This window comes from Centropristis striata, chromosome 18 (assembly GCF_030273125.1).
Source record: "Centropristis striata isolate RG_2023a ecotype Rhode Island chromosome 18, C.striata_1.0, whole genome shotgun sequence".
Taxonomy (NCBI): Eukaryota; Metazoa; Chordata; class Actinopteri; order Perciformes; family Serranidae; genus Centropristis; species Centropristis striata.
The window spans coordinates 22009002-22029762 of NC_081534.1; the positions used below are offsets into that span (position 1 = coordinate 22009002).

At 37.8% G+C, this 20761-nt stretch overlaps 2 protein-coding genes across 2 annotated transcripts in view; both read right to left on the reverse strand.

Annotated features, from left to right (window-relative positions):
* Positions 1-12061, reverse strand: sytl3 (synaptotagmin-like 3). Its single transcript, XM_059356267.1, has 13 exons — positions 11937-12061; positions 8078-8331; positions 7076-7291; positions 5947-6014; positions 5471-5522; positions 5306-5372; positions 5152-5224; positions 4678-4805; positions 3399-3521; positions 1616-1788; positions 1431-1527; positions 1176-1346; positions 1-380 (listed from the first exon to the last, which is right to left on the reverse strand). Exons 2-13 carry the CDS (start codon positions 8320-8322, stop codon positions 234-236), a joined length of 1560 nt encoding a protein of 519 aa, XP_059212250.1. The 5' UTR covers positions 8323-8331; positions 11937-12061; the 3' UTR covers positions 1-233.
* Positions 12062-12438: 377 nt separating this feature from the next.
* enpp1 (ectonucleotide pyrophosphatase/phosphodiesterase 1) overlaps positions 12439-20761 on the reverse strand; it is a 40159-nt gene continuing 31836 nt past the window's right edge. The window contains exons 22-23 of the mRNA XM_059356262.1: positions 20452-20596; positions 12439-14089 (exon numbers count right to left, since the gene is read on the reverse strand). Coding sequence (XP_059212245.1) covers positions 13937-14089; positions 20452-20596 — 298 coding nt within the window. The 3' untranslated portion in view covers positions 12439-13936. The remainder of the gene's footprint in view (positions 14090-20451; positions 20597-20761) is intronic.

The following is a 20761-nucleotide window of genomic DNA, read 5'->3' on the forward strand; positions in this document are numbered from 1 at the left end:
CAATACAAAAAATATATAAATAAAGCTTCATGTCATTTGAGAAAGTAAGGGTCAAAATAAGATTAAATTTTTTTTAATAAATTAACAAAAAAAGCAAGTTAAACATGATGTAGTGCTTTTGTACAAATCAGCAAATCCAATATTATCCATTTCCAAGACCTGGTGAACATTAAAGATAACCAGAAGACGGACAGAAGTTTTCTTGCGCAAAAATGCAGAACAATACATTAAAATTAAATTATGTATCGACGCGTGTTGTTTTCTTGCAGACTTTTAAGGGAGCTGAGCTGCAGGAGCTCACCCTGGTTGTTGGAGTTCAGCTTGAGTCTGAGCGGTTCTGCTCCGTCCTGCTCCACAGCACCGCCCTCTGGACTCTCAGCCTGATGCACACAGAGACAGAGACCGGAGAAAGAATGAGCTCACATGCAACTTTAAAACAAAACTATAGAGCATAAATGTGTTCACTTTTAATAAAATAAAAAATATACAAACAAAATGTATAATATAACCACAAAATTGTGAGGTAATCCATTATTATAAAGTAATTTTATTTACAATTATTGAAATAAATTAAATTAAATCAAAATATGCTTTGATAAATTGATTGACAAAACAAATAAATACACATTGAATATAAAATATAATTTTTTTTTTTATATATTTGTATATAAATTATATCATATTATATATTGAAATAAATTGCTAAAATGCCTTTAACCTGTATTTACCATGGAGGCATCCAAGAAAAATAAAGTTTTTATATTTTTTATTTTATATTTTTACTTTATAATCTAAATAAAAATGACATTATGAAATAGAATAGAATAGAATAGTTTTATTTGTCAGAAATGAAAAAGAGCAGCTCTCGTTTTAGTGCAACAGAATACAATAATTTAAACATTGGAAAAAAAAATAAGAAAACGTATAAATTGCACAAGAAGATGAAGGGGGAGCAGCAGGTGGGGATATTTAGGGATATAATGGGAGTTATTGCACATAAAATAAATATATTGCACACTATTTGCTTTGTAATAAAGCAGTAGTACGAAAAAAGAAAATCAAAGTATGAAAAAAGCACATTTTGATGTAAAAGCTGCTGGAATCAAATAAAAGTGTTCTGCTAAAAACTCTGTTAATAACAATAGATGTTCTGTAAACACCTGAAGCAGGTTTACCTTGGGACACAGTGGGTACCAGTTGAAGCGCTGGGAGTGTTTGTCCTCGAACCTCCAGCCGTCCAGTGGGACCAGGACCTCGCCGAGGAACACCTTCCTCCTTAGGGTCCCTGAATGCCACACAGATGCCTGCAGCCTCTTTCCTAACAGCAGGTGGCGCTCTATGTGAAACTGTTGAGAGCAAAGCAAACTTTGTTTAGTTTGAGCCTGATAGGACACCCCATTGATTTGAACTCAAAACATTTTCCTTTTTACCTTTAAAACCTCATTATAAACCGGATCCGTTTTGTTTTTCTTGACTGCCGTCTTCATTTTGCCGCTCCTCCCCGGCAGCATGTGGAGCTTAACGTATCTGCACACAGAAATAACAGGATGCTGAGGTTAAGATGGACAATCACACAATAAAACGGGGTCACAGAGGTTATATTTATTATCCTTACGGGTGACACTTCTTCCTCCTGGCGTCTCCGTACGTGAGGTTCCTGCAGGCGCTGACCGTGACCTCCAGACAGGAAGTGTCGCTGTTGTAGGTCAGAGCGAGCTCCAGCTCTCCTGCCACGCTGATGCTCTCGAACAGGCTGCAGTCTGTGCTGATGCTGCTGCTGCTGCTGCCCTGAGGAGGTCAGAGCAAGCACGGATTATGAGACAATGGACCCCAGGACACAGACATGTAGAAGGTCCCCCACCCCGTCTACAAAGGAGCAAGACACCTGGACTCAAAGAGTCTCAAGGAGTCTACTTTAAGTCATTTTGCATCAAGTTTTAGGAGGCTAATTTTGCCTCTCTTTGGGATCGCGTTGTATTGTTTTTTGGGGGGGAATTTTGTGTTTCTTTACAGTAATGTTGCATCACTCTGATTTTTTTGCATATATTTTTAGTCATTTTGCATGTCTTCTAAGTAATTTTATGTCTTCTTGTAGTTGTTTTACATCCACTTTTAACTATTTTAAATTTATTTTGGGTCTTTTAAAGTCTCTTTTAGACATTTTTCATTTAGGAGGCTAATTTTGCCTGTGTGTCGCCATTGTGTTGCATTGTTTTTTTGTATTTTTTTCTTTATAGTAATGTTGCATCACTCTGATTGTTCTGCATATATTTTAATTCATTTTGCATGTCTGTATGACTGTTTAAGAGTTATTTTAAGTAATTCTAGATCTTCTTGTAGTTGTTTTGGGTCTTTTTGGGTCTCTCTTAGTCATTTTTCATCTATTTTTAGGAGGCTAATTCTGCCTGTCTTTGGGATCGTGTTGCATTGTTGTTTTTTTTTGTCATTTTGTGTTTTTTTTATAGTAATGTTGCATCTCTGTGATTGTTTTGTGTCTATTTTAAGTCAATTAATGTCTTTGTGATTGTTTTAGTCATTTTGGGTCATTTGCAGTCAGTATGTGCATGTTTTTTTTAATCATTTGAGTCATTTAACATCTCTTTGTGGTCCTTTTCATGGAGGCTTTTTGTGGTAAATCTGCATTTCTTTGCAGTAATTTTTATTTTTTGTGTTTCTTTATGTAATATTGCATTTCTGTGATTGTTTTTCTATCTACTTTAAGTCATTTTGCATGTATTTTGAAGTCATTTTTTGTGATCCTTTTGTGTCTTTAAGTCATTTTGCATCTTTATAATAGTTTCGTATCTATTTTCAATCATTTAACGTTTGCAGATGTCCCTTTGTGTGTGTTATGGACATTTATGTGTATGTTTGTAGACATTTTAAGCAAGATGTTTTTTGTGTTACTTTATAGTAATGTTTCATCTCTGTTATTGTTGCAGGTCCATTTATATCTACTTTTAGTTGTTTTGTATCAATTCAAAATTTCTTTGTGATAAGTTTTTTTGTCTCTTTTAGTCATTTTGGATGGTTTGCAATCAGTATGTGCATGCTTTTGATAATTTCTTATCCATTTTCAGTCATTTAATGTCTCTCTGTGGTCCTTTTGTATCAATTTCTACATGTTTGTGGCCATGTAGCCTCTTGTTATAATTGTTATGTGTGTTTTTTCTTGGTGTCACTTTTTGAGTTAGACCCTGTGGAACCGATTACAAATTCATCCATGGAAAAAAAGATGTGTTTAAAATGGCAGGAAGACACTCTTTGCAGATCAAAGAGGGGGTTTTGTTTATGAGCTAAGAGGTTGAGATGATCTCAATCTAGGGTGTGATGTTACAGACGTCACAGGATGTCACTTGGGTTTTTTTTTTTATCTCTTATCATCAGTTTTTACTCACTCTCTTTCCTCCTGAGTACTCAGAACCGAAGGACGTTTCTTCTTCCGGCCCAGTGGACGAGCCCTCCTGGTCGCTGTCTTTGCTTTTCTTAAACAGGTTTGGGAGACTCGGGCCTTTGAAGAGCTGGAAAAAGAAGCAGGGTGATCTCTTCAGTAATAGTTATTCCCTGTTAACACCAGTGAGTCAAGTAAAAGGTCTTATATTACTATAAACTCTTTTAATGGCCTTGTTCAGAGGTCTCATCAGCCCATTAGGATTGTGAAAAAAAATTTCAACATTAAAAGAAGCCGAGGGAGCTGCCATTGTTGCAAGTGATTGTTTTTAAAGGAGTTTAAAGAGCCAGAAGTAGTGATGTCCAGATGAAGCTTCTTATGCAATTAGTTGTATTTGTTTAAAGAAAATGTTTCAAGGAATGATTCAATGTGCTTTCAACCCTTTGCTGAACAGAAAGGGCCTTCTGGTGGGTTTAGAAAATAAAGACAGTAGCTGTATTTCCAAGCAAATTTTTGAAACTAAAGAAAATGGGAATTAGTGGCGTTTCCATCAACTGGTTTAGAGCAAATAAACAAAGCTGCATAAACGTACTTTGGCCAGAAGATGGCAGTGTAATGTATCGATGTAGGCTAATCCGTCAGTAAACAGTAGAGGAAGTAGAGATTACACGAGAGAAAAACAAAACAAAAAAAGAGGTTGCTAATCGGACGAATTTGGCCACAAACGAGAGAAAATTAAGAGAAGTCTTCAGGAATTGGGCAACTTATAATTGTTTTTTCATGTCAGAGAGGAAACAGCTGATCAGTCATGTGAGTTACATTTTTGCTACATCAGAACTTATTTGTCGAATGCGTTTCCATCTCCTGTTTAGTGCATTAACTATTTTTAGAAAAAGACAAAAAACACCTCAACCTTTTATATTTTTCAAAAGTTTTATCATATTTTGGTGTATCTATTAAGCTTTTCTCATGCAAATCTTCAAAATGCACATAGAAATGTGTTGATAGAAACACGACTAATAGTTCATGAAGCTTCATCTGGTCTTCACTAGTGACACAGAAGCTAATGGCCTTGTTCAGTGTTCCCATCAGACCATTGTGATTATAAAACCTTCAGTAAAGTCCACCTCAGCTCAGGCTGAACAAGTGTGCAGCATATGAAGTATCTGAGCTGCGTTTGTTGCAACTACTTCTTCTTTACAAGACTTTACTTTCCCAGTGAAGGTGGACCTGCACACTCTGAGATAGTGGGAGAGAAGATTTTTGTTGTGTTTCTGCTCTCTTACATGGCTGGATTTGTTGATGTCTGTGTCAGAAAGACTCTTCTGGCTGCTGTATTTGAAGCCTGACCCTCTCCGTCTGCCTTCGACACTCAGCAGGTCTCCTCGCACGTCATTCTGAGAGGTGGAAATCTCTGCAATGAGAAACGAGATGTCAGACGTTTCAAATCTCAGAAAACAAAACAGAGTAAATAAAACATGCTCAATTTTGCAACATGTCGTTGCTGTCTGTGCCCATCATGTTTTGCAATTTCTGCAAGTACAAGGGTATTTTTTTTAAATTGCATAATGTTATTTCAGGCACATTTCCTTTGTGGTTATTACTGCGTATATATTCAGCTCATCAGATTGTGTTGTGATAACATCAACAGGAAGTGATGTTGCTAATTCTGCAAATTGCAAAGATGCACAATGAGGATTCCTTGTAAGAGTCGACTGTTTACCTGATAAGAAAACGTCTTTAACCGTGCATGAACTTACTTCTGATATGAGAGGTGAAGGAAACCATCAGATCCTCCACTGATTTGGTAAAAGGTTTTGAGTTTTTCAAATCCTGCAGATGAGAACAACATTAATTGGTGCTCTATTCATACTTTTACTGTTAAATAATGCTGGAAATATGTCAGTATTTTACCCCAGATCTGCTCAGAAACGGATAATCCAAGTGGGGTGGAGGGGTGGGAGGCACGACTGATATATAACTGTGAAAAAAACAAAGAAAAAAAACATGCTACTTTGAGTTTTATGTTCAAATATTTCATTTAAACATTCAAAACAAGCATGTTGAGATTCCACGTACCTCAGCACATTGTAGGTATTTAATAGCTTCTCCCCAACCATCTCATATTTGTCTGAAAAGAACATAAATATATGATGAAACGTGGCATAAAAACAAGTTCAAATCAAAGAAATTAGTGGAGGACAATTTTTACGACAGTGACATCAAATATGATTAATTTTGACTGTTTTTACAGTTTGAAAATCCATAAATAGTCACTTATGTGGCCAAAATGAGCAATTACTTAAATATTAAAAACACTGGAGCATAAAATACAATATAATATGTATAAATATTACCATTCTGCCTTGTGTAATACTTATCTACCCTGTAAATACTGGATAATTCAGTTACTTTTACCCCCAAATTTAAAAGCAAATGGCTTTAACAAACACAACTTACATCATTTATATTTAATATATCAATGTAGCTAAACTGGATGATATCTGGGGAGTGTTAATGATTCATGAGGATGAATTTACAAAAAGGTAACAAACCTGTGGTGACTGGAAATCTCTTTGCCCTCTCCTCCGTGAACCACTCTCCAGACCTGAACTTCACCTCCCTGTGCAGCAGAGAAACACATTATTAGCTCTCATGTTTACTTATTCATACTGAGAAAGAAGAGGCAGCAAGTAAAGCTATTCCAGTACCTCGCTATACTATTATTTTCAGGTCTGGTTTGGGTTAAGGTTTTCTGCCTCTCTTTCGCTAAGCATGAGTTTTATTTTTGTTGGAGATATTTTACGTTTTACATTTGAGAGAAGTGAAAGATAAATCTCCGTAAAATTGAGTTTTTGTCTGTTTGTCCATCGATTTTCTCAACAGCTGTTCATCCGACTGACTTCACACTTTGCAGGCGTATTGCTGCAGAGCTAATGAAGTGTCAAGTGGAAGAAGTTCTTTAAAAATGCATGTTTTTTTACGGACACTGCACAGTTCTGTATATAAAACATATAAAACTACATATAAAACCAGCAGAAATTGCAGCAAGATTTGGCTATTGGCATGTAAGCACTTCCAATTTCACATAGCAAACGTTTTAGAAAACAGTTGCTTATTTACACATCCAGAAGATTCAAAGCAACATTAACTTTAATTTAGAGTCAAGACCTTATGAATGTGAGTCCAACAATCTCTCTCTTTTAGCTCTGTTTTTGGTTTCCACCAACTTGTATGTGAAATATCCCTTTGTCTATTGTGTCTGTCTGCTTTTTGGAGCTGAGCAGGTAGTGTACAGTGAGATTTTAAGAGATTTTCTGCTGAAAATAACAAGCAATGAGAGCAATGAGAGCAATGAGAGCGAACCAAAATATTAAAGCTGCAGGTCGAAGTGCTAAAGTCAGTAAAAAGCCTCTTAAAGCTGAAAGAAGCTGGTGATTCAGGTGAGGTTCAGGTGACGTCGACATCTTTCTTGATACAATATTATAATAAAAAAACACTTTAAGAGACGCTTTAAAGGAAATTACACATTTTTAAATTTAAAGGGGCCAAACAAGAGTTGACATAAAATATCAGTTAAGACCAGAAAGTGAGTTTAAAAGTCCTCAGCATGAACCCTCAGCCTCATCTCTGTGCTGTGATTGTACTCAGGTGTTTCTCAGGTGGTGTAGCTCTGTACTCTACCTGTAGGCGTGGCACACCGTGCACTTCCAGTCCGCAGCTCCCACGCCCACGCGGCACTTGCTGCAGATGCGGTGGCTGCAGCCGTGGCAGACGGCGCCCGAGTTCCACAACTTTCCCAGGGGCCTCTGGCAGCGGGCGCAGGTCCGCTCGCCGTACTGCCGGGCGAAACTCTTGGCACCTCTCCTCCGAAGCTCCTGGAGCTCATGTTTCATCCTCCTGAGATGGAAAAGGAGGGAATCACAAACTTCTTTAAACTATTTTCATAGAAAAACTTTCTGGGGTCACACAAGTGTCACAACAAAGACAAGACTCTTGAAAGAATCAGGAAATAAATGTGAAAAAATGAATAGACAATTAAAAATTGTGGCAAAAAAGGAATATATTTAGGAAAAAAATAAAAGAATGTGGCAAACAAAGAGGAATAAATCAATGAATATGTATTTGAGTAAATAAAAATGTGGAAATATAGTAATAAATACTTATATAGAAAAATGAAATTAAAAAATAATAATTATAAGCATTTTATTTATTTAAAAAAATATCATAAATGCATTTACATAACTTGTTTTTTCTGTATATATGTACATTTTTAATTTTTAATTTACTGTGAGTGATTTACAGTTTTTTTATTTTCACATTTTTCTTCTCTCCTCTATTATAATTTTTTCTTTATATTTCCACATTTAATTTCTTATTATTTCACAGATTTTTTATTGTACTCTCATGACTAGATACAACTTATATTTAAGTTAACTTGCAAAGTGTTAAAAATCCTTTTAAACTGACATATTTTTACAATTTAATATCAGATTTTAACATACTAAAAGACACAGTAGGAACCATAAATGAAGTGATTTTTGATTACAGAAAAATCAATAAAAATCCTATTTTTAACGATATTATGATTACTCTCTGTTAACCTTGTTTGTTGCTGGTCTCATATTGAAAGAAGATAGTAAATCCTCCTCTCAGCATGTTTGTATGAAAGTATGACAGACTCACCTGATCCTGTCCTCCTCGATGATACGCAGCTGTTTGTCTCTCCGTAGAACCTCAAGGACTCTTTCTCTCTCCAGAGCTTGAAGCAAACTTAAATCCATGTTTAACGAGCAGTGTGTCACTCTCTCTGCTGCTCCACTTCTCTCTGTCTGTCTCTGCTGCACTCTCTTCTGTTTTGTTCCTGTCTCCTCCTCCTCTCCTCTTAGACCCTCCCCCTTACTGGACACACACACCTCCTCCTCTGTCATTCTCTGGAGCTTTAAAAAAAAGAGAAAGAGTTGAGATAGTGATGGTTATTCTGAGCAATGTGCTTGTAAGATCCCCCTTCTCCTGATTGTGATCTCCACGGAGTCCCCGTCCACGTCAGAGCCAGATACAGACCTCCTGCGTAGACAGTTGTAACGTTTCCACTTGGATGATTAAAATGTGGAAAAACCCTCTTTGAATATTCTTTTCTCTAAAGGCGAGGGAACAAGTCTGCGACCATGGTGACGCAGGTGGTCAGCTGGAGGAGCCTCAGGCCCTCTTAGATTAAACAAACCACACACAATATTTTTAAGCTTCAAATCCTGATTTCCTCAGACTGCTCATGTCCTCATTGTCCCCTCCTTTGTCAGCGGCAGATGATTTTTTTTTTCACCATCATTCAGCCGCTCTCCTGGCAAACCACCAGCTGCCTCAGCTGCAGGAAGAGCAGTGATACTGCACTGATGCTGCAAAACAAACCAAATGCCAACCCTTGCATTATTGATGTCTGACGTGCGTCTATGTTCTAGTTCTAGTTTTTATTTGCAGGTCAGTAGACTCAATCAAATCTTAATCAAATGACTAAATATAAATTTCAAAAAGAAAGCTACCACCTGAAGCTCAACATTTTGGGAATATATTTGGGGTTTGTTTTGTATGAGTCATACGAGTGCAATAAAAAATGAATCGACTACATAAAATAAATGTAAAAATTTGTGAAAAAATAAGAATAAAAAAGAATGACGAAAATATAAAGAATAATATAATAATAATAATTATAAGCATTTCTACTTATTTCCATATTTAATATATTTATTTATATATATATTTTTAAATATACATGTATTTCATTTTAAAGTCTATTCTTTTGTATTTTATTTAGTCAATTACTTTCTTGTAGCGTGTGCCATAAAAAAGAATAGACTTAAAAAATAAAGAAAATAAATGTCAAAAAAATAAAGAAAATGTTTGGTAATATAAAAATGAATAAATAAAGAAATAAATAAAAAAGAATGTTGGAAATATTAAAAGGAATAAAGTTATTAATGTGGACATATATAGAGAAATAAAAGAAAAAAGAAAAACTATACTTCTTTTCCATATTTCACTTATTTATAATATATATTTGTATGTATACATGTATTTAATTTTGCATATAAATTACTCTATTTAGACTTTTCTCTCCAGCAGCAGACTGCGGCGTGAGGAGCAGAGCAGAGAGGAAGTGGCCTGTTGAATAGCTGGATGCCAGCCTGCGTTGGTAGATAAGAGCCTGTCCTTGTTACTATCCAGAGCTGCCAGGAGGCCAGAGAAAACAATCAGCTGTAATTATGCCTCATGGCCCACAGGACACAGCTGTTATCTGTCCTCTGCTGACGTGCAGCGTGCCTGAAGGGATTCTCTCTAGCTGTAAATATAAATGAGCCAACATGTAAAACACGCTACGAGAGGAAGGTGCAGCGGACGTTTCTTCACCCCCGCCTGAGATTCGATTCCTCATTTTTGAAGAAACATCAGCTCTCACTTTGACAGTTTGATGAGAGGGTTTTTGCTCGATCATCATCACGTCAGTGCAAGTCATTTCACACTCGCCTTTACTAAAATGATTCCGGTTGGCCGTGGTTTAGTGGTAACTGTGAGTTAAAATCCGAGAAGAGAAGGTGGATGCTCATCAGCCCACAGCAGCAGTGACAGTAAAGGACACCTGATTACAAGGGGACCCAAATATGGAGACTTAAAGCCGTGAGATAGACCAAACCAGTCAGATGGTCTCTGAGAGTTTCCTGGAAGACCTGTGTGAGTGACTGCGTGCCTCAAGTCGACTCTGGCAGCCAGACTCGTCCCCACAAGCAGATTCCAAATAAAACCCAGCGAGTTTACTCTCACACCACAAGCTGACACTCTAACTGTGGATCCTTCATGTTTAAGACAGAATGACCTGTCTCACAGGAATTCATCTGCACAGTGTTGACATCTGTGTAGTTTTGAAACTATGCAGTTTCTAAGCATTTCCAAATAGTTTTCAACAGCTCATGTTTTACCCAGTTGTCCACAGTCACTTAAATGTCACGTCAGCTAGTTCACAGTCAAGTTGGAGTTTCAAAGAAACTCACTTGTGACAAGATGGATAGATTCTATGTTTCATTTACACTGTAGTGGAAATTAAACGTACATCTGAAAGAGGAAAACAGAGCTCCAACATTCATACAAGACTAAAAGTAATAATAAAAAAAGGTTTACATCTAAAATAAAAGTCTGTGACCATGTGTGAAAGCAGTTGCTTTTGCATTATTATATACGGGGTGTCTGTGGAGACATTCGGTGTTGTTTTTTCTGGTCCCTGCTAGCACTGCAAGTAAATGGTTCATGATGCCAAATGAAGTGGCAGTGCTAACGCAGAAGTGCCAAAAGCTGCAGTTCCTTGAATGGCCACTTGAGGCTGGCTCCAAAAGCGAGTCACTCCTCATAGACACCTATGTTAAAATGCTCAACTTCACAGCACAAGTAAACACATTTACAGCCTGGTACTAAAAACAGTTTGGGTCACTTTAACTAATTTCCCCTTTAATTCATTTTTCAGACTGTTCTCCACCAAAAAACAACCCCACGTGTCGTTTGTAGAGCAGCTTAAAAGACCCCATATTCACATGTGTAGCCTCTAGTGGCTGTAGTAAGTATGAAGAGCACCAAAGTGGAAGTGACAAGTAAAGGAAAAGGGGAAAGCAAGGAACGATATGGTCCACTTACAGGAGTGAGAGAGGTGTTAGATGGGACAAACAAACACAGGACTCTGAGCCAGAGTCGGCCATTCATATCCTGTGTGAAATCAAAAGTCAGTCTATTCATGAAATGCTACATAACTTCAATGTGTCACACTTTATGTCACCTATGTAACTACCTCATGTCTGATAGTACTTCTGTTTTATTCTTTCGTAACGCCAAACCATGTATTTTCCCCCTGAACCTTAGGGAAGTTAACGTAAGACATAAGGATGTGGTCTTCTTGCACCAGCAGAGGCACAAATTCTGGAAAAATACCAGTGGGTCATATTTGACATTTTGGCTCTTCAGAAACCTGGGGATGATGTCACTGAGATTACATCCATGTTTTATACGGTCTATGGGGTAAACAAAGAAACTTATCTGGGAAGTAAAATCCTAAAACACACCTGTAATTACTGCTTATCACCAAAGGTGCCACTAAAGAGAACAAAACTGAAATTTTGAAAGTAATAACCTGTTACACATGAAACAAATTCCGATTTCTTCCACACAGACAAAATGAAACATGTGACACAAGAATGCAGAATGTAAACAGTGTACACTCGTGCAGCACAATGCCATAGAAGTAAACAAATTACTTCACAGAAAACAGGAAAACTTGTTCTTCTTATGAAACACATTCACAGACACAGACACTATGGATTTTTCTTTTGAAGATGATGAAAATGTGAGCTGCGATTACAAAACGTTTACTCATCACCACACCTTTGTTGCTTTATCTTAACTGAGAGATCACTGGCTTACTCAAAATGAAAAGGAAAGAGGTTTGTGGCCTGAGAACTAGGTCACTGCAGAGTTAGAGAGTGCAAAGCAGAAAGCTGCAACATCTTACCTTCAGGCTGCAGCACCAGAGTGGTCAGCCTGAGGAAGTGGCAGGTCTATATAAACAGAGAGGAGAGACAACCGCTCAGCTTCCTTCCTGCCTGACTTCACATGTGCTGTTTCGATCTGGAGACGCCAACAGAGGCTGGTAACTTCTTACATTTTGTTTGGGTATGACACTTTGTTTCTGCATTGAAATAAAACAATACAAGTCAAACTTCAGTGTAGAAGTGTTTTTATATGAATTTTGTATTTGAACATTGACATTTCTGACAAAACAAACAAAAAAAAGCTGTAATACATGATGAAAATGACTAAATCTGTTGAACTTTTTTCATTGTCCACTACCGGCTATCAATTGCCACACAGTCGCTCTGAATAGGTAAACAAAAAATTGTTGATCCCAGAAATACCAACACACACAGATACACACAGACACACACAAAGATACACACATACACACACACAGACACACACATACGCAGACACACACACTAGGCACAGACAGCATCTCTTCATCTCCAGCTTGAACTGAAGTTCAGCTGCAGTTCTTGAACCAACTGCTTCACCTGAAGAATGTCAGATTATCAGAAAAAGACATAAGGAGGTAGAACAGGTCATCCTTTAGTTGCAAGGTTGGCAGTTTGATTCCCGATTCCTCCTGTTTGCATATTGAAAAGTCCTGTTGCAAGACATTGATCCCCAAGCAAAAAGACTATAAAAAGGGACATAAACAGCCATAAAGACATAAAAATAATAATAACTACAAAGAATTGCGAAATGACAAAAAAGGGGTGAAAACTAACGTTAAAAGAGATGCAAAACCACCATAGAAAGACACAAAACGACTACAAAGATACTAATCGACTCAAAGCAACAAAAAAGATGTAAAACAAGTGAAAAAGTTGCAAACAAACCATCGAGAGATTAAAAAAGGACCAGAAAAGACACCAAAGAGATCTTCAAAGAGACAGTGAACTACAAAATGAAACAAAGAGATGCAAGAAAAATACGAGATGCAGAAAGACCACAAAGAGGTTAAAAACAACAACAAAGGGGCGTGAAAACACTTCGAAGAGATGCAAAATCACAAACTGAAAACTACTACAAAGAGATGAAAAATGACCACGAAAAAGATGTAAAACAACCACAAAGAAACACAAAACCACAACAAAAGACACAAAGCGAAACAAAAAGGTTTTTTTGGATCAGAGGCGGGGTGTGTTTACTGTCTGTGCCCTGGGGAAAATGTGTCTAACAATCCATTGATACATACAGATCAGTAAACATACATTAACACACACAGCCACACAAACACTCAAAAATTAAAAAAAATATCCGAAATATCACTGACGAAAACCAGAAATTTAAAAAGTACTAGAAACAACATTGGTGCCAATAAAGAAAATACAAAAATAACAAGCATAAACATACAATGAAAACATCTGGCAGGTAAAACTTTTCTTTTTTTCTTTACAGCAAAACTTCATCTTCTCCTAAACTCTCGTGTCGGGTGTTTCTGGCTGCTGCAGGCAGCTCTCCAGATGTGTGGCAGCAGACACAACTGTTTCCAGATTGTCGTATGTTTCTTGAAGTGCTCCTGCCAATAAAAGCAATGGAAGTATAAATAGATTCTCCTTTCATCAATAAATGTTTCTTTTCCTTTTTTTATTTTGTTCCCACCCGAGGAAATACTGCGGAGCCGCTCAGCAGATGTGACGGCGTCTTTGGTTCAGAGCTGCGGAGCCTCTTTTATAAAAACATTTCTCTATAAAATCATTTATAAAAACATCAGCAAGAACAAATATACAGCTATCACACATTGACTATACATTTTTTTGGGGGGAATCATACATATCAGACATAAAAAGTGGATGGAACTTAATGTTGAGATCAATTTGGTTTGAACACAGGAAACGAGGTCCACGAGGACTGAGGCCTGCTGAGCAGACCAGTATGGCTTCCTTTGGAAATTAAAGCTTCATTGTTTCAGCTTCAATGTCTCTGATTTTAAGAAGTCTGTAGGAACGTCTTGAGCTGTAGCGTCTCTTCCACTGATAACCTGTCGTGGTAGAAGCTGAGTCCGGCCAGGAGTTCGATGTCTCGGACTCGCGCCGTGTGAAACTGCAGCCAATCCTCCACCCACGACAAGTCTGAGCCGCTCTGAAGGAAGAGGAAAATTAAAGTGAGAAGTGGGACAAACCCACAAAATTGTGTTTTTGTATTTTTTGGGTAACGCTTTATATGGTCCTTGTAATAACCATTAGTTAACAAGTAATAAGGCCCTTGTAAGTCCTTACAAGATGCTTATTTTTTTTTTTTTTTCCAAAATATTTTTATTGAAAAATACAATAAAAACATTCCCAATTACAGAAATACAATTATCCTTTTCTTATTTTTTATACATATATGTACATGTAAACAGTCACATATACACATACACAAACGAAAATGAACAAAAACACTGATAGATTTGTAGAAGAAAAATAATTAAATTAGATTACAGAGTGCAGTGTAAACCCCCACCCCTCCCACCCACGTCCCACCTCGGCATATCACAACCAACAAACATAGTATTGAACAATTATGCAATATAAAATGCACAACAACAGTAATAGGCAGAAATTCAATCAGGTAGTACCTCTAAATTAGTGAAATAGGAAATAAAAGGTTGCCATTTGTGAAAAAATTTGACTGTACTTCCTCTTAATGTATATTTAATTTTTTCAAGCTTTAAAAAAAACATGGTGTCTTTAAGCCAACGGGAAATAGAAGGAGATTTAGCAGATTTCCAGTGTAACAATAATAAACGTCTTGCAAGTAGGGATGTGAAAGCTATAATATCTTTTTGTTTAGAGTTCAGTGTAAGTGAGGGGCTGGGAATCCCAAATATAGCAATCAGAGGGCAAGGTTGGAGATTTACACCAAGAACAGATGACATAATAATAAAATAACCCACCCAAAAATCTTTCAGACCAGGACAAAGAAAAAACATGTGGCTGAGGTGACAAGAAGAGCCAAAGCATTTATCACATTTGTCTTCCACTTCTGGATATAGTACAGACAGTCTAGACTTGGAGAAATGCACCCTGTGTACGACTTTAAATTGAATAAGTCCAAGACGTGCACAAGAAGTGGTGGATTTTACCCTCTCTATGGCTTGTTCCCACGACTCCTCATATATTTGTATTCCCAGTTCCCCTTCCCATGCACTCTTGAGTTTAACATTTGAGTGGTCGCTAAAAGCCAAAATAATATTGTACAACTTTGAAGTGATTCCTCTGTGATGAGGAGTAAATGATAACATTTTTTCCCATTGCTGTTCTGGCGGTAAAGAAGGGAAATTAGGGAAACACTTAGTAACAAAACTGCGAATTTGAAAATATCGAAATAGATGATTACAAGGGAGGCCGTAACGAGACGACAAATTGGCAAAGCTATCCAATACACCACCTACATACAAATGTTTGAATTGTCTAATACCCTTGTCACGCCATATTGAAAATGTTGGGTCCGAAAGTGATGGAGGAAATAAATGGTTGTTGTTGATAGGACTTGAGGAAGATACAGCTACAAATTTAAAATGCCGCCTAAATTGAAACCAGATTTTAAGTGTGTTAAGAACAACTTGATTCTCAGTATATAAAGAGGGTTTTATAGGTAAAGATGAATAAAGTAAAGCAGGTATGGAAGATCTCTTACAGGATGATAGTTCTAATTTACACCAAGAGGGTCCAGAAGATTTTAGCCAGTAACAAAGTTTATGGATGTGAGCAGCCCAATAATAGGCTTGGAAATTAGGTAATGCAAGTCCTCCACTAAGTCTGCATCTCTGCAGTAAAGATTTACAAACTCTAGGTGGCTTCCCGCCCCAAATAAAAGAACTAATTATCTTGTCCAGTGAGTCAAAAAAATGTTTAGGTAGAAAAAGAGGAATTGACTGGAATAAAAATAGAAATTTTGGTAAGATATTCATTTTAATAACATTGATCTTGCCAATTAATGAAAGGGGGAGGTTACCCCATATTTGAATATCAGATGTAATCTTTGAGATAAGGGGAGTAAAATTAGCTGATGCAAGGCTGGATAAAGAACGAGTCACGTTGATCCCTAGGTATTTAAACCCTGATGGACTAAACTGAAAAGGTAAGTCTGACTGCTGAAGAAGACATGCTACAGTGTTAATGGGAAAACACTCACTTTTCCCCAGATTTAATTTATAACCTGAAAAAGTGCTGAAGTCCTCCAGAATACCCAGAACAGCAGGGATAGAGAATGTAGGATCTGTTATATATAACAACAAATCATCCGCATATAGCGATAATTTATATTCCATTCCATTACGGATGATTCCTTTAACTAAGGGGGAAGATTTTAATGTAATAGACAGAGGCTCGATAGCTATGGCGAAGAGCAGAGGCGACAATGGACAACCTTGCCGGGTTCCGCGACCAAGGGCAAAGTAATCAGAGTAGACATCATTAGTATGGACACTGGCTTTAGGGGATGAATAAAGAAGGCGAATCCAAGAAATAATTTTATCACCAAATCCGAATTTCTTTAAAACTGCAAACAAGTACTCCCACTCTACCCTATCGAATGCCTTTTCAGCATCTAAAGAAATCACAAGTTCAGGAAGTTCAGCCGAATGTTCTGAATAGATTATATTGAAAAGTGTACGGGTATTAAAAAACAATTGACGACCCTTTATAAAACCATTTTGCTCCTCAGATATAATATAAGGAAGCACATTCTCTAGACGAGATGCAATAACTTTAGCCAACACCTTTACATCAGCATTAAGCAGAGATAATGGTCTGTAGGAACTACAGGAGGTTGGATCCTTGTCTTTTTTGAGAAGGAGCGCTATAGTGGCTTGTGTCAGAGTTGGAGGTAATGAACCGCTTACTAAAGATTCATTGAATACAGATAAAAGTATAGGTGCCAATTTACCAATAAATGTTTTGAAAAATTCGATCGGAAAGCCATCAGGGCCTGGGGCTTTGTTAGACTGCATAGCTTTGATAGCATTTGATACTTCTTCAAGGGAGAGTGGGGAGTCCAATTGTCTGGAAGTATTAATATCAATCACAGGAATCGAAAGGTTCTGAAGGAATTCATCCATTTTAACGTTGTCTGTGGGAAATTCAGATTTATATAATGAAGAGTAAAATGATTTAAAAGTAGCATTAATTTCCAAGGGATCTGTAGTAACCGTGTCGTTAGTGTTTTTAATACTAGGTATCAAACGGGAAGTGGCTTGACGTCGTAACTGATGTGCCAGTAAGCGACTTGCCTTGTCGCCATGTTCGTAATATGAGCCTCGAGTGCATAGCAACAAGCGCTCTGCCTCTTTAGTTGAAATTAGATCGAATTCTGTTTGCAGATCAAGACGCTGCTTAAGTAGTTCAGGAGAAGGGTTCAGCACATAACTTTGATCAAGGTTACTGATCTCAGATGTAAGTTCATTAAGCCTAGCATTAATCTTTTTATTAGTTAGGGCAGAGTAAGAAATAATTTGACCACGTAGGTAGCATTTAAGTGTCTCCCATAGCAGTGAATATGAAGAGGAGTCATTTTGATTGAAAGACAAGAACTCATCAATAGAATTTGAAATGAGTTCACAAAACTCTTTATCTGCCAAAAGAAGAGAATTAAATCTCCAAAGTGGTGGGCTACGTTTATAAGTAGAAAGTTGAATATCTAATAACAAAGGTGAGTGGTCAGAAATTACAATACCTAAATAGTCAGAAGATTTTACACATGAATTAAGAGCGCTGTCAATGAAAAAATAATCAATCCTAGAATATGAAAGGTGCACCTGAGAGAAGAAAGAAAATTTTTTAATAGAAGGGTTACGAGATCTCCACGGATCAATGAGACCATTCTGTTTCGTAAAATCTGAGAATGCTTTAGACATAGCAGATTGGGTCAGATCACGAGGATTAGAACGATCCAAGATTGGATCAAAAACACAGTTTAGATCCCCACCGAGGATCAGCAGGTGCGTATTTATGAAGGGGATATTACTCAGCAATCTGTTAGCAAATTCAACATCATCGAAATTCGGGGCATATACATTTACTAACAAAACCTTTTTTTGCATCAGGGTACCGGCAACAATAAGGTATCTGCCGTTCCTATCAGCGATGACATCAGTGGATGAAAATTGAATTTTCTTATTAATGAGAATAGCGACCCCTCTAGCTTTTGAGTTAAAATTTGAGTGGAAGACTTGACTTACCCAAGGGCAATGTAACCTACAGTGATCTTTAATACGAAGGTGAGTCTCCTGTAAAAATACTATATCAGAGTTTAAACGTTTTAAGTGTGTAAAAACTTTAGATCTCTTGACAGGATTACCCATACCTCTGATATTCCAACTAATAAATCTGAGAGGTGCACCTGACCCAGCAATGGGATCTATATTGCCATTAACCATTTAAATAAGAAAAACAAAACAAAAAAAACAGCAAAAACGCATATTGTCGCCGAGGTGGGACACCCTCCCCCCAAAATACCCCAAAAAACACAAATACACCCAAAGTCCCCATAAAACTACAGAACAAAGGGGACAGCAGTGTTACCCACACTAACCAAAAGTTGTCCACGATGGTGTTTGAACAACACGGAGACAAAGCAGAGCAAGCGGAAGTATGAGAGAAAAAAAAGAAAACTCCCGCCGACTTCACCTCTGTTTAACAGTATGCGCAAGAGTTGAGATAAAAAAAAAAATATATAATAATAAAATAAAAATAAAAATAAAAAAGAAACTCAATACAGTAATGTCATCTTGAGGTGAACATTCAAAAAACACATAAATAAAAATAAATAAATAAAAATTCACCTGAGTAGCTCTAAACAAATTTCCCCATATCAGTCACGACGTATTGAAAATGGAAAATAAAATAGACAATAGAGCAAAAATGAGATAACACTGATCTAAACAATAGAGCCTAAAAAAAAAAAACCCAAAGTGTGGTATAGCCTTATTGAATAGGGAAGAGGGGAGAAAAATTGCATACTATAAACAAACAATAGTAACACAAAGTTAGTTGGTGCAACATAGCAGGAAACCACACCAGTATTGAGTTAAGGCCACCTGTATTAAGCAATAATACAACACAGGACAGTATAATTACTGGAGCTCACCCAGAAATCAAGGTTTTGACGTAGTCACTGGCCTTATCCGCTGAAACGAAGTCTTTTTCAACACCATTGTATGTGATGCGAAGTCGGGCTGGATGAAACAGACCGTAGCGAGCGCCGTCAATGCCACGGAGTTGTCGCCTGACCTCGTTGAATGCAGCCCGAGCCCGGGCTACTTTGGCAGTGTGATCAGGGAAGACTGAGATGGTCAGGTCTCCGACTTTAATTTGTCGGAGCTCTCTTGCGCGGCGTAAAATGTCAACACAATCACTGTGATAATGTAGTCTGCATACGATGGCTCGTGGACGCTCACCGGGCTTGGGCTTTGGTTGGAGGGTCCGGTGGGACCGGTCCAAAAGCGGCTCCTTTAGCAGGCCAAACGCTTCCTTTAATAAGTCGGCTACAGCGGCTGTGGTGCAGGTGTCCGGGCCCTCGGGTACTCCCAATATCCTAACGTTGTTGCGCCGTGACCTGGATTCCAAATCTTCACATTTATTTTCCAGCTTGGCCACGTTAGCAGTGAGAGACTTGATTGTAGTTTTCATCTCGGCGATGTCATCGGAGCACTCCGTGAGGGCGTGCTCCATCTCCCCGACCGTACCTTTTAGCTCGGACATGGTAGCATCTGTGGCAGCTTTATCATTCGCCAGCTGTGTTTTCACCGCTTGCAGGTCGAGCTTGATGGTGGACAAAACATCGCCGAGGGTATCCTGGAGTTCCTTCTTAAAAATAGCAGCAATGTCTTGCCGCAGCGAAGTTAGCAACTCGTGCTTAAGGGTATCGATGTCAGGATTAGCTTGCATCGAGGCGACACCTGTAGGAGTCGGCGGCCCACTCGAGGGTGAGGTCATGGTTTGCGGATTAGGCCTCAGTTGTGTCTGAATAGTATTGCGAGTGTTGCGAGACATTTTCGCAGTCCAAAGTAAAACTTTTTAACAAGAAATACTGTTGTGTAACACAAGACAAAAAAAATAAAATAAAAAAAATAACGTAAAAGCGCAGGAGAATAACAATTTTGATCGAAATCGGCAGGAGCCTCCAAACTCACGTCCTACTCCATTGAAGCTCAGCAGCGCCCCCAAGATGCTTATTAACATTATTGTGTGTTTATAAGCTTATATAAGTGTTAATAATGGCATTACAAACACCCATGACCCACCCATTATGTCTTTGCCATGCCTTTATTAATCTTATTTTGTTTGCTTATTGATATTAAAATATACTTTATTGCTCATCTATTATAAGTTAACTATAAGTTAACTATGCTTTTTGCAACTACCGGATCTAAAGTGAGAACAATGCCTTATTACTTGTTATTAATGGTTATTAAGGACCTTATTATAAAGCGTTACCATTTTTTAAAAGGTGTTACTCACTGCGCAGGTCTCTGTGTGGTCGCGTCTGTGGGGCAGGATGAAGGACTTGGCCTGCAGCGGACCCTCGCAGTTAACCGGGCCGAAGGTCGAGTTCCCACAGCTGGTCAGGATCATGTAGAAATGTGTCGGGATCGGAGCCTCGTTCCTGGAAGAACATGGAAACATCACAGGGTTTAAGAAACTTGAGTTTTATTTTAAGTTCTGATGAGTGCAGAAAAACCTCTTAAATGCTGGTTGCATGTTTTCTGTAAGGTTATTTTTAAACTACAGCGGATCTGCTTCATCAGGGCTGTGTGGCCGTTTGATCAGA

Excerpts from the sequence above, each read along its gene's own strand:
- sytl3 (XM_059356267.1), bottom strand. The coding sequence starts at position 8,322 with ATGACAGAGGAGGAGGTGTGTGTGTCCAGTAAGGGGGAGGGTCTAAGA. Across the intron at positions 4,806-5,151 it reads CTTCACCTCTCATATCAGAA|AGATTTCCACCTCTCAGAAT; the intron begins GTAAGTTCATGC and ends TTCTCATTGCAG. Across the intron at positions 3,522-4,677 it reads ACATCAACAAATCCAGCCAT|CTCTTCAAAGGCCCGAGTCT; the intron begins GTAAGAGAGCAG and ends TTCTTTTTCCAG.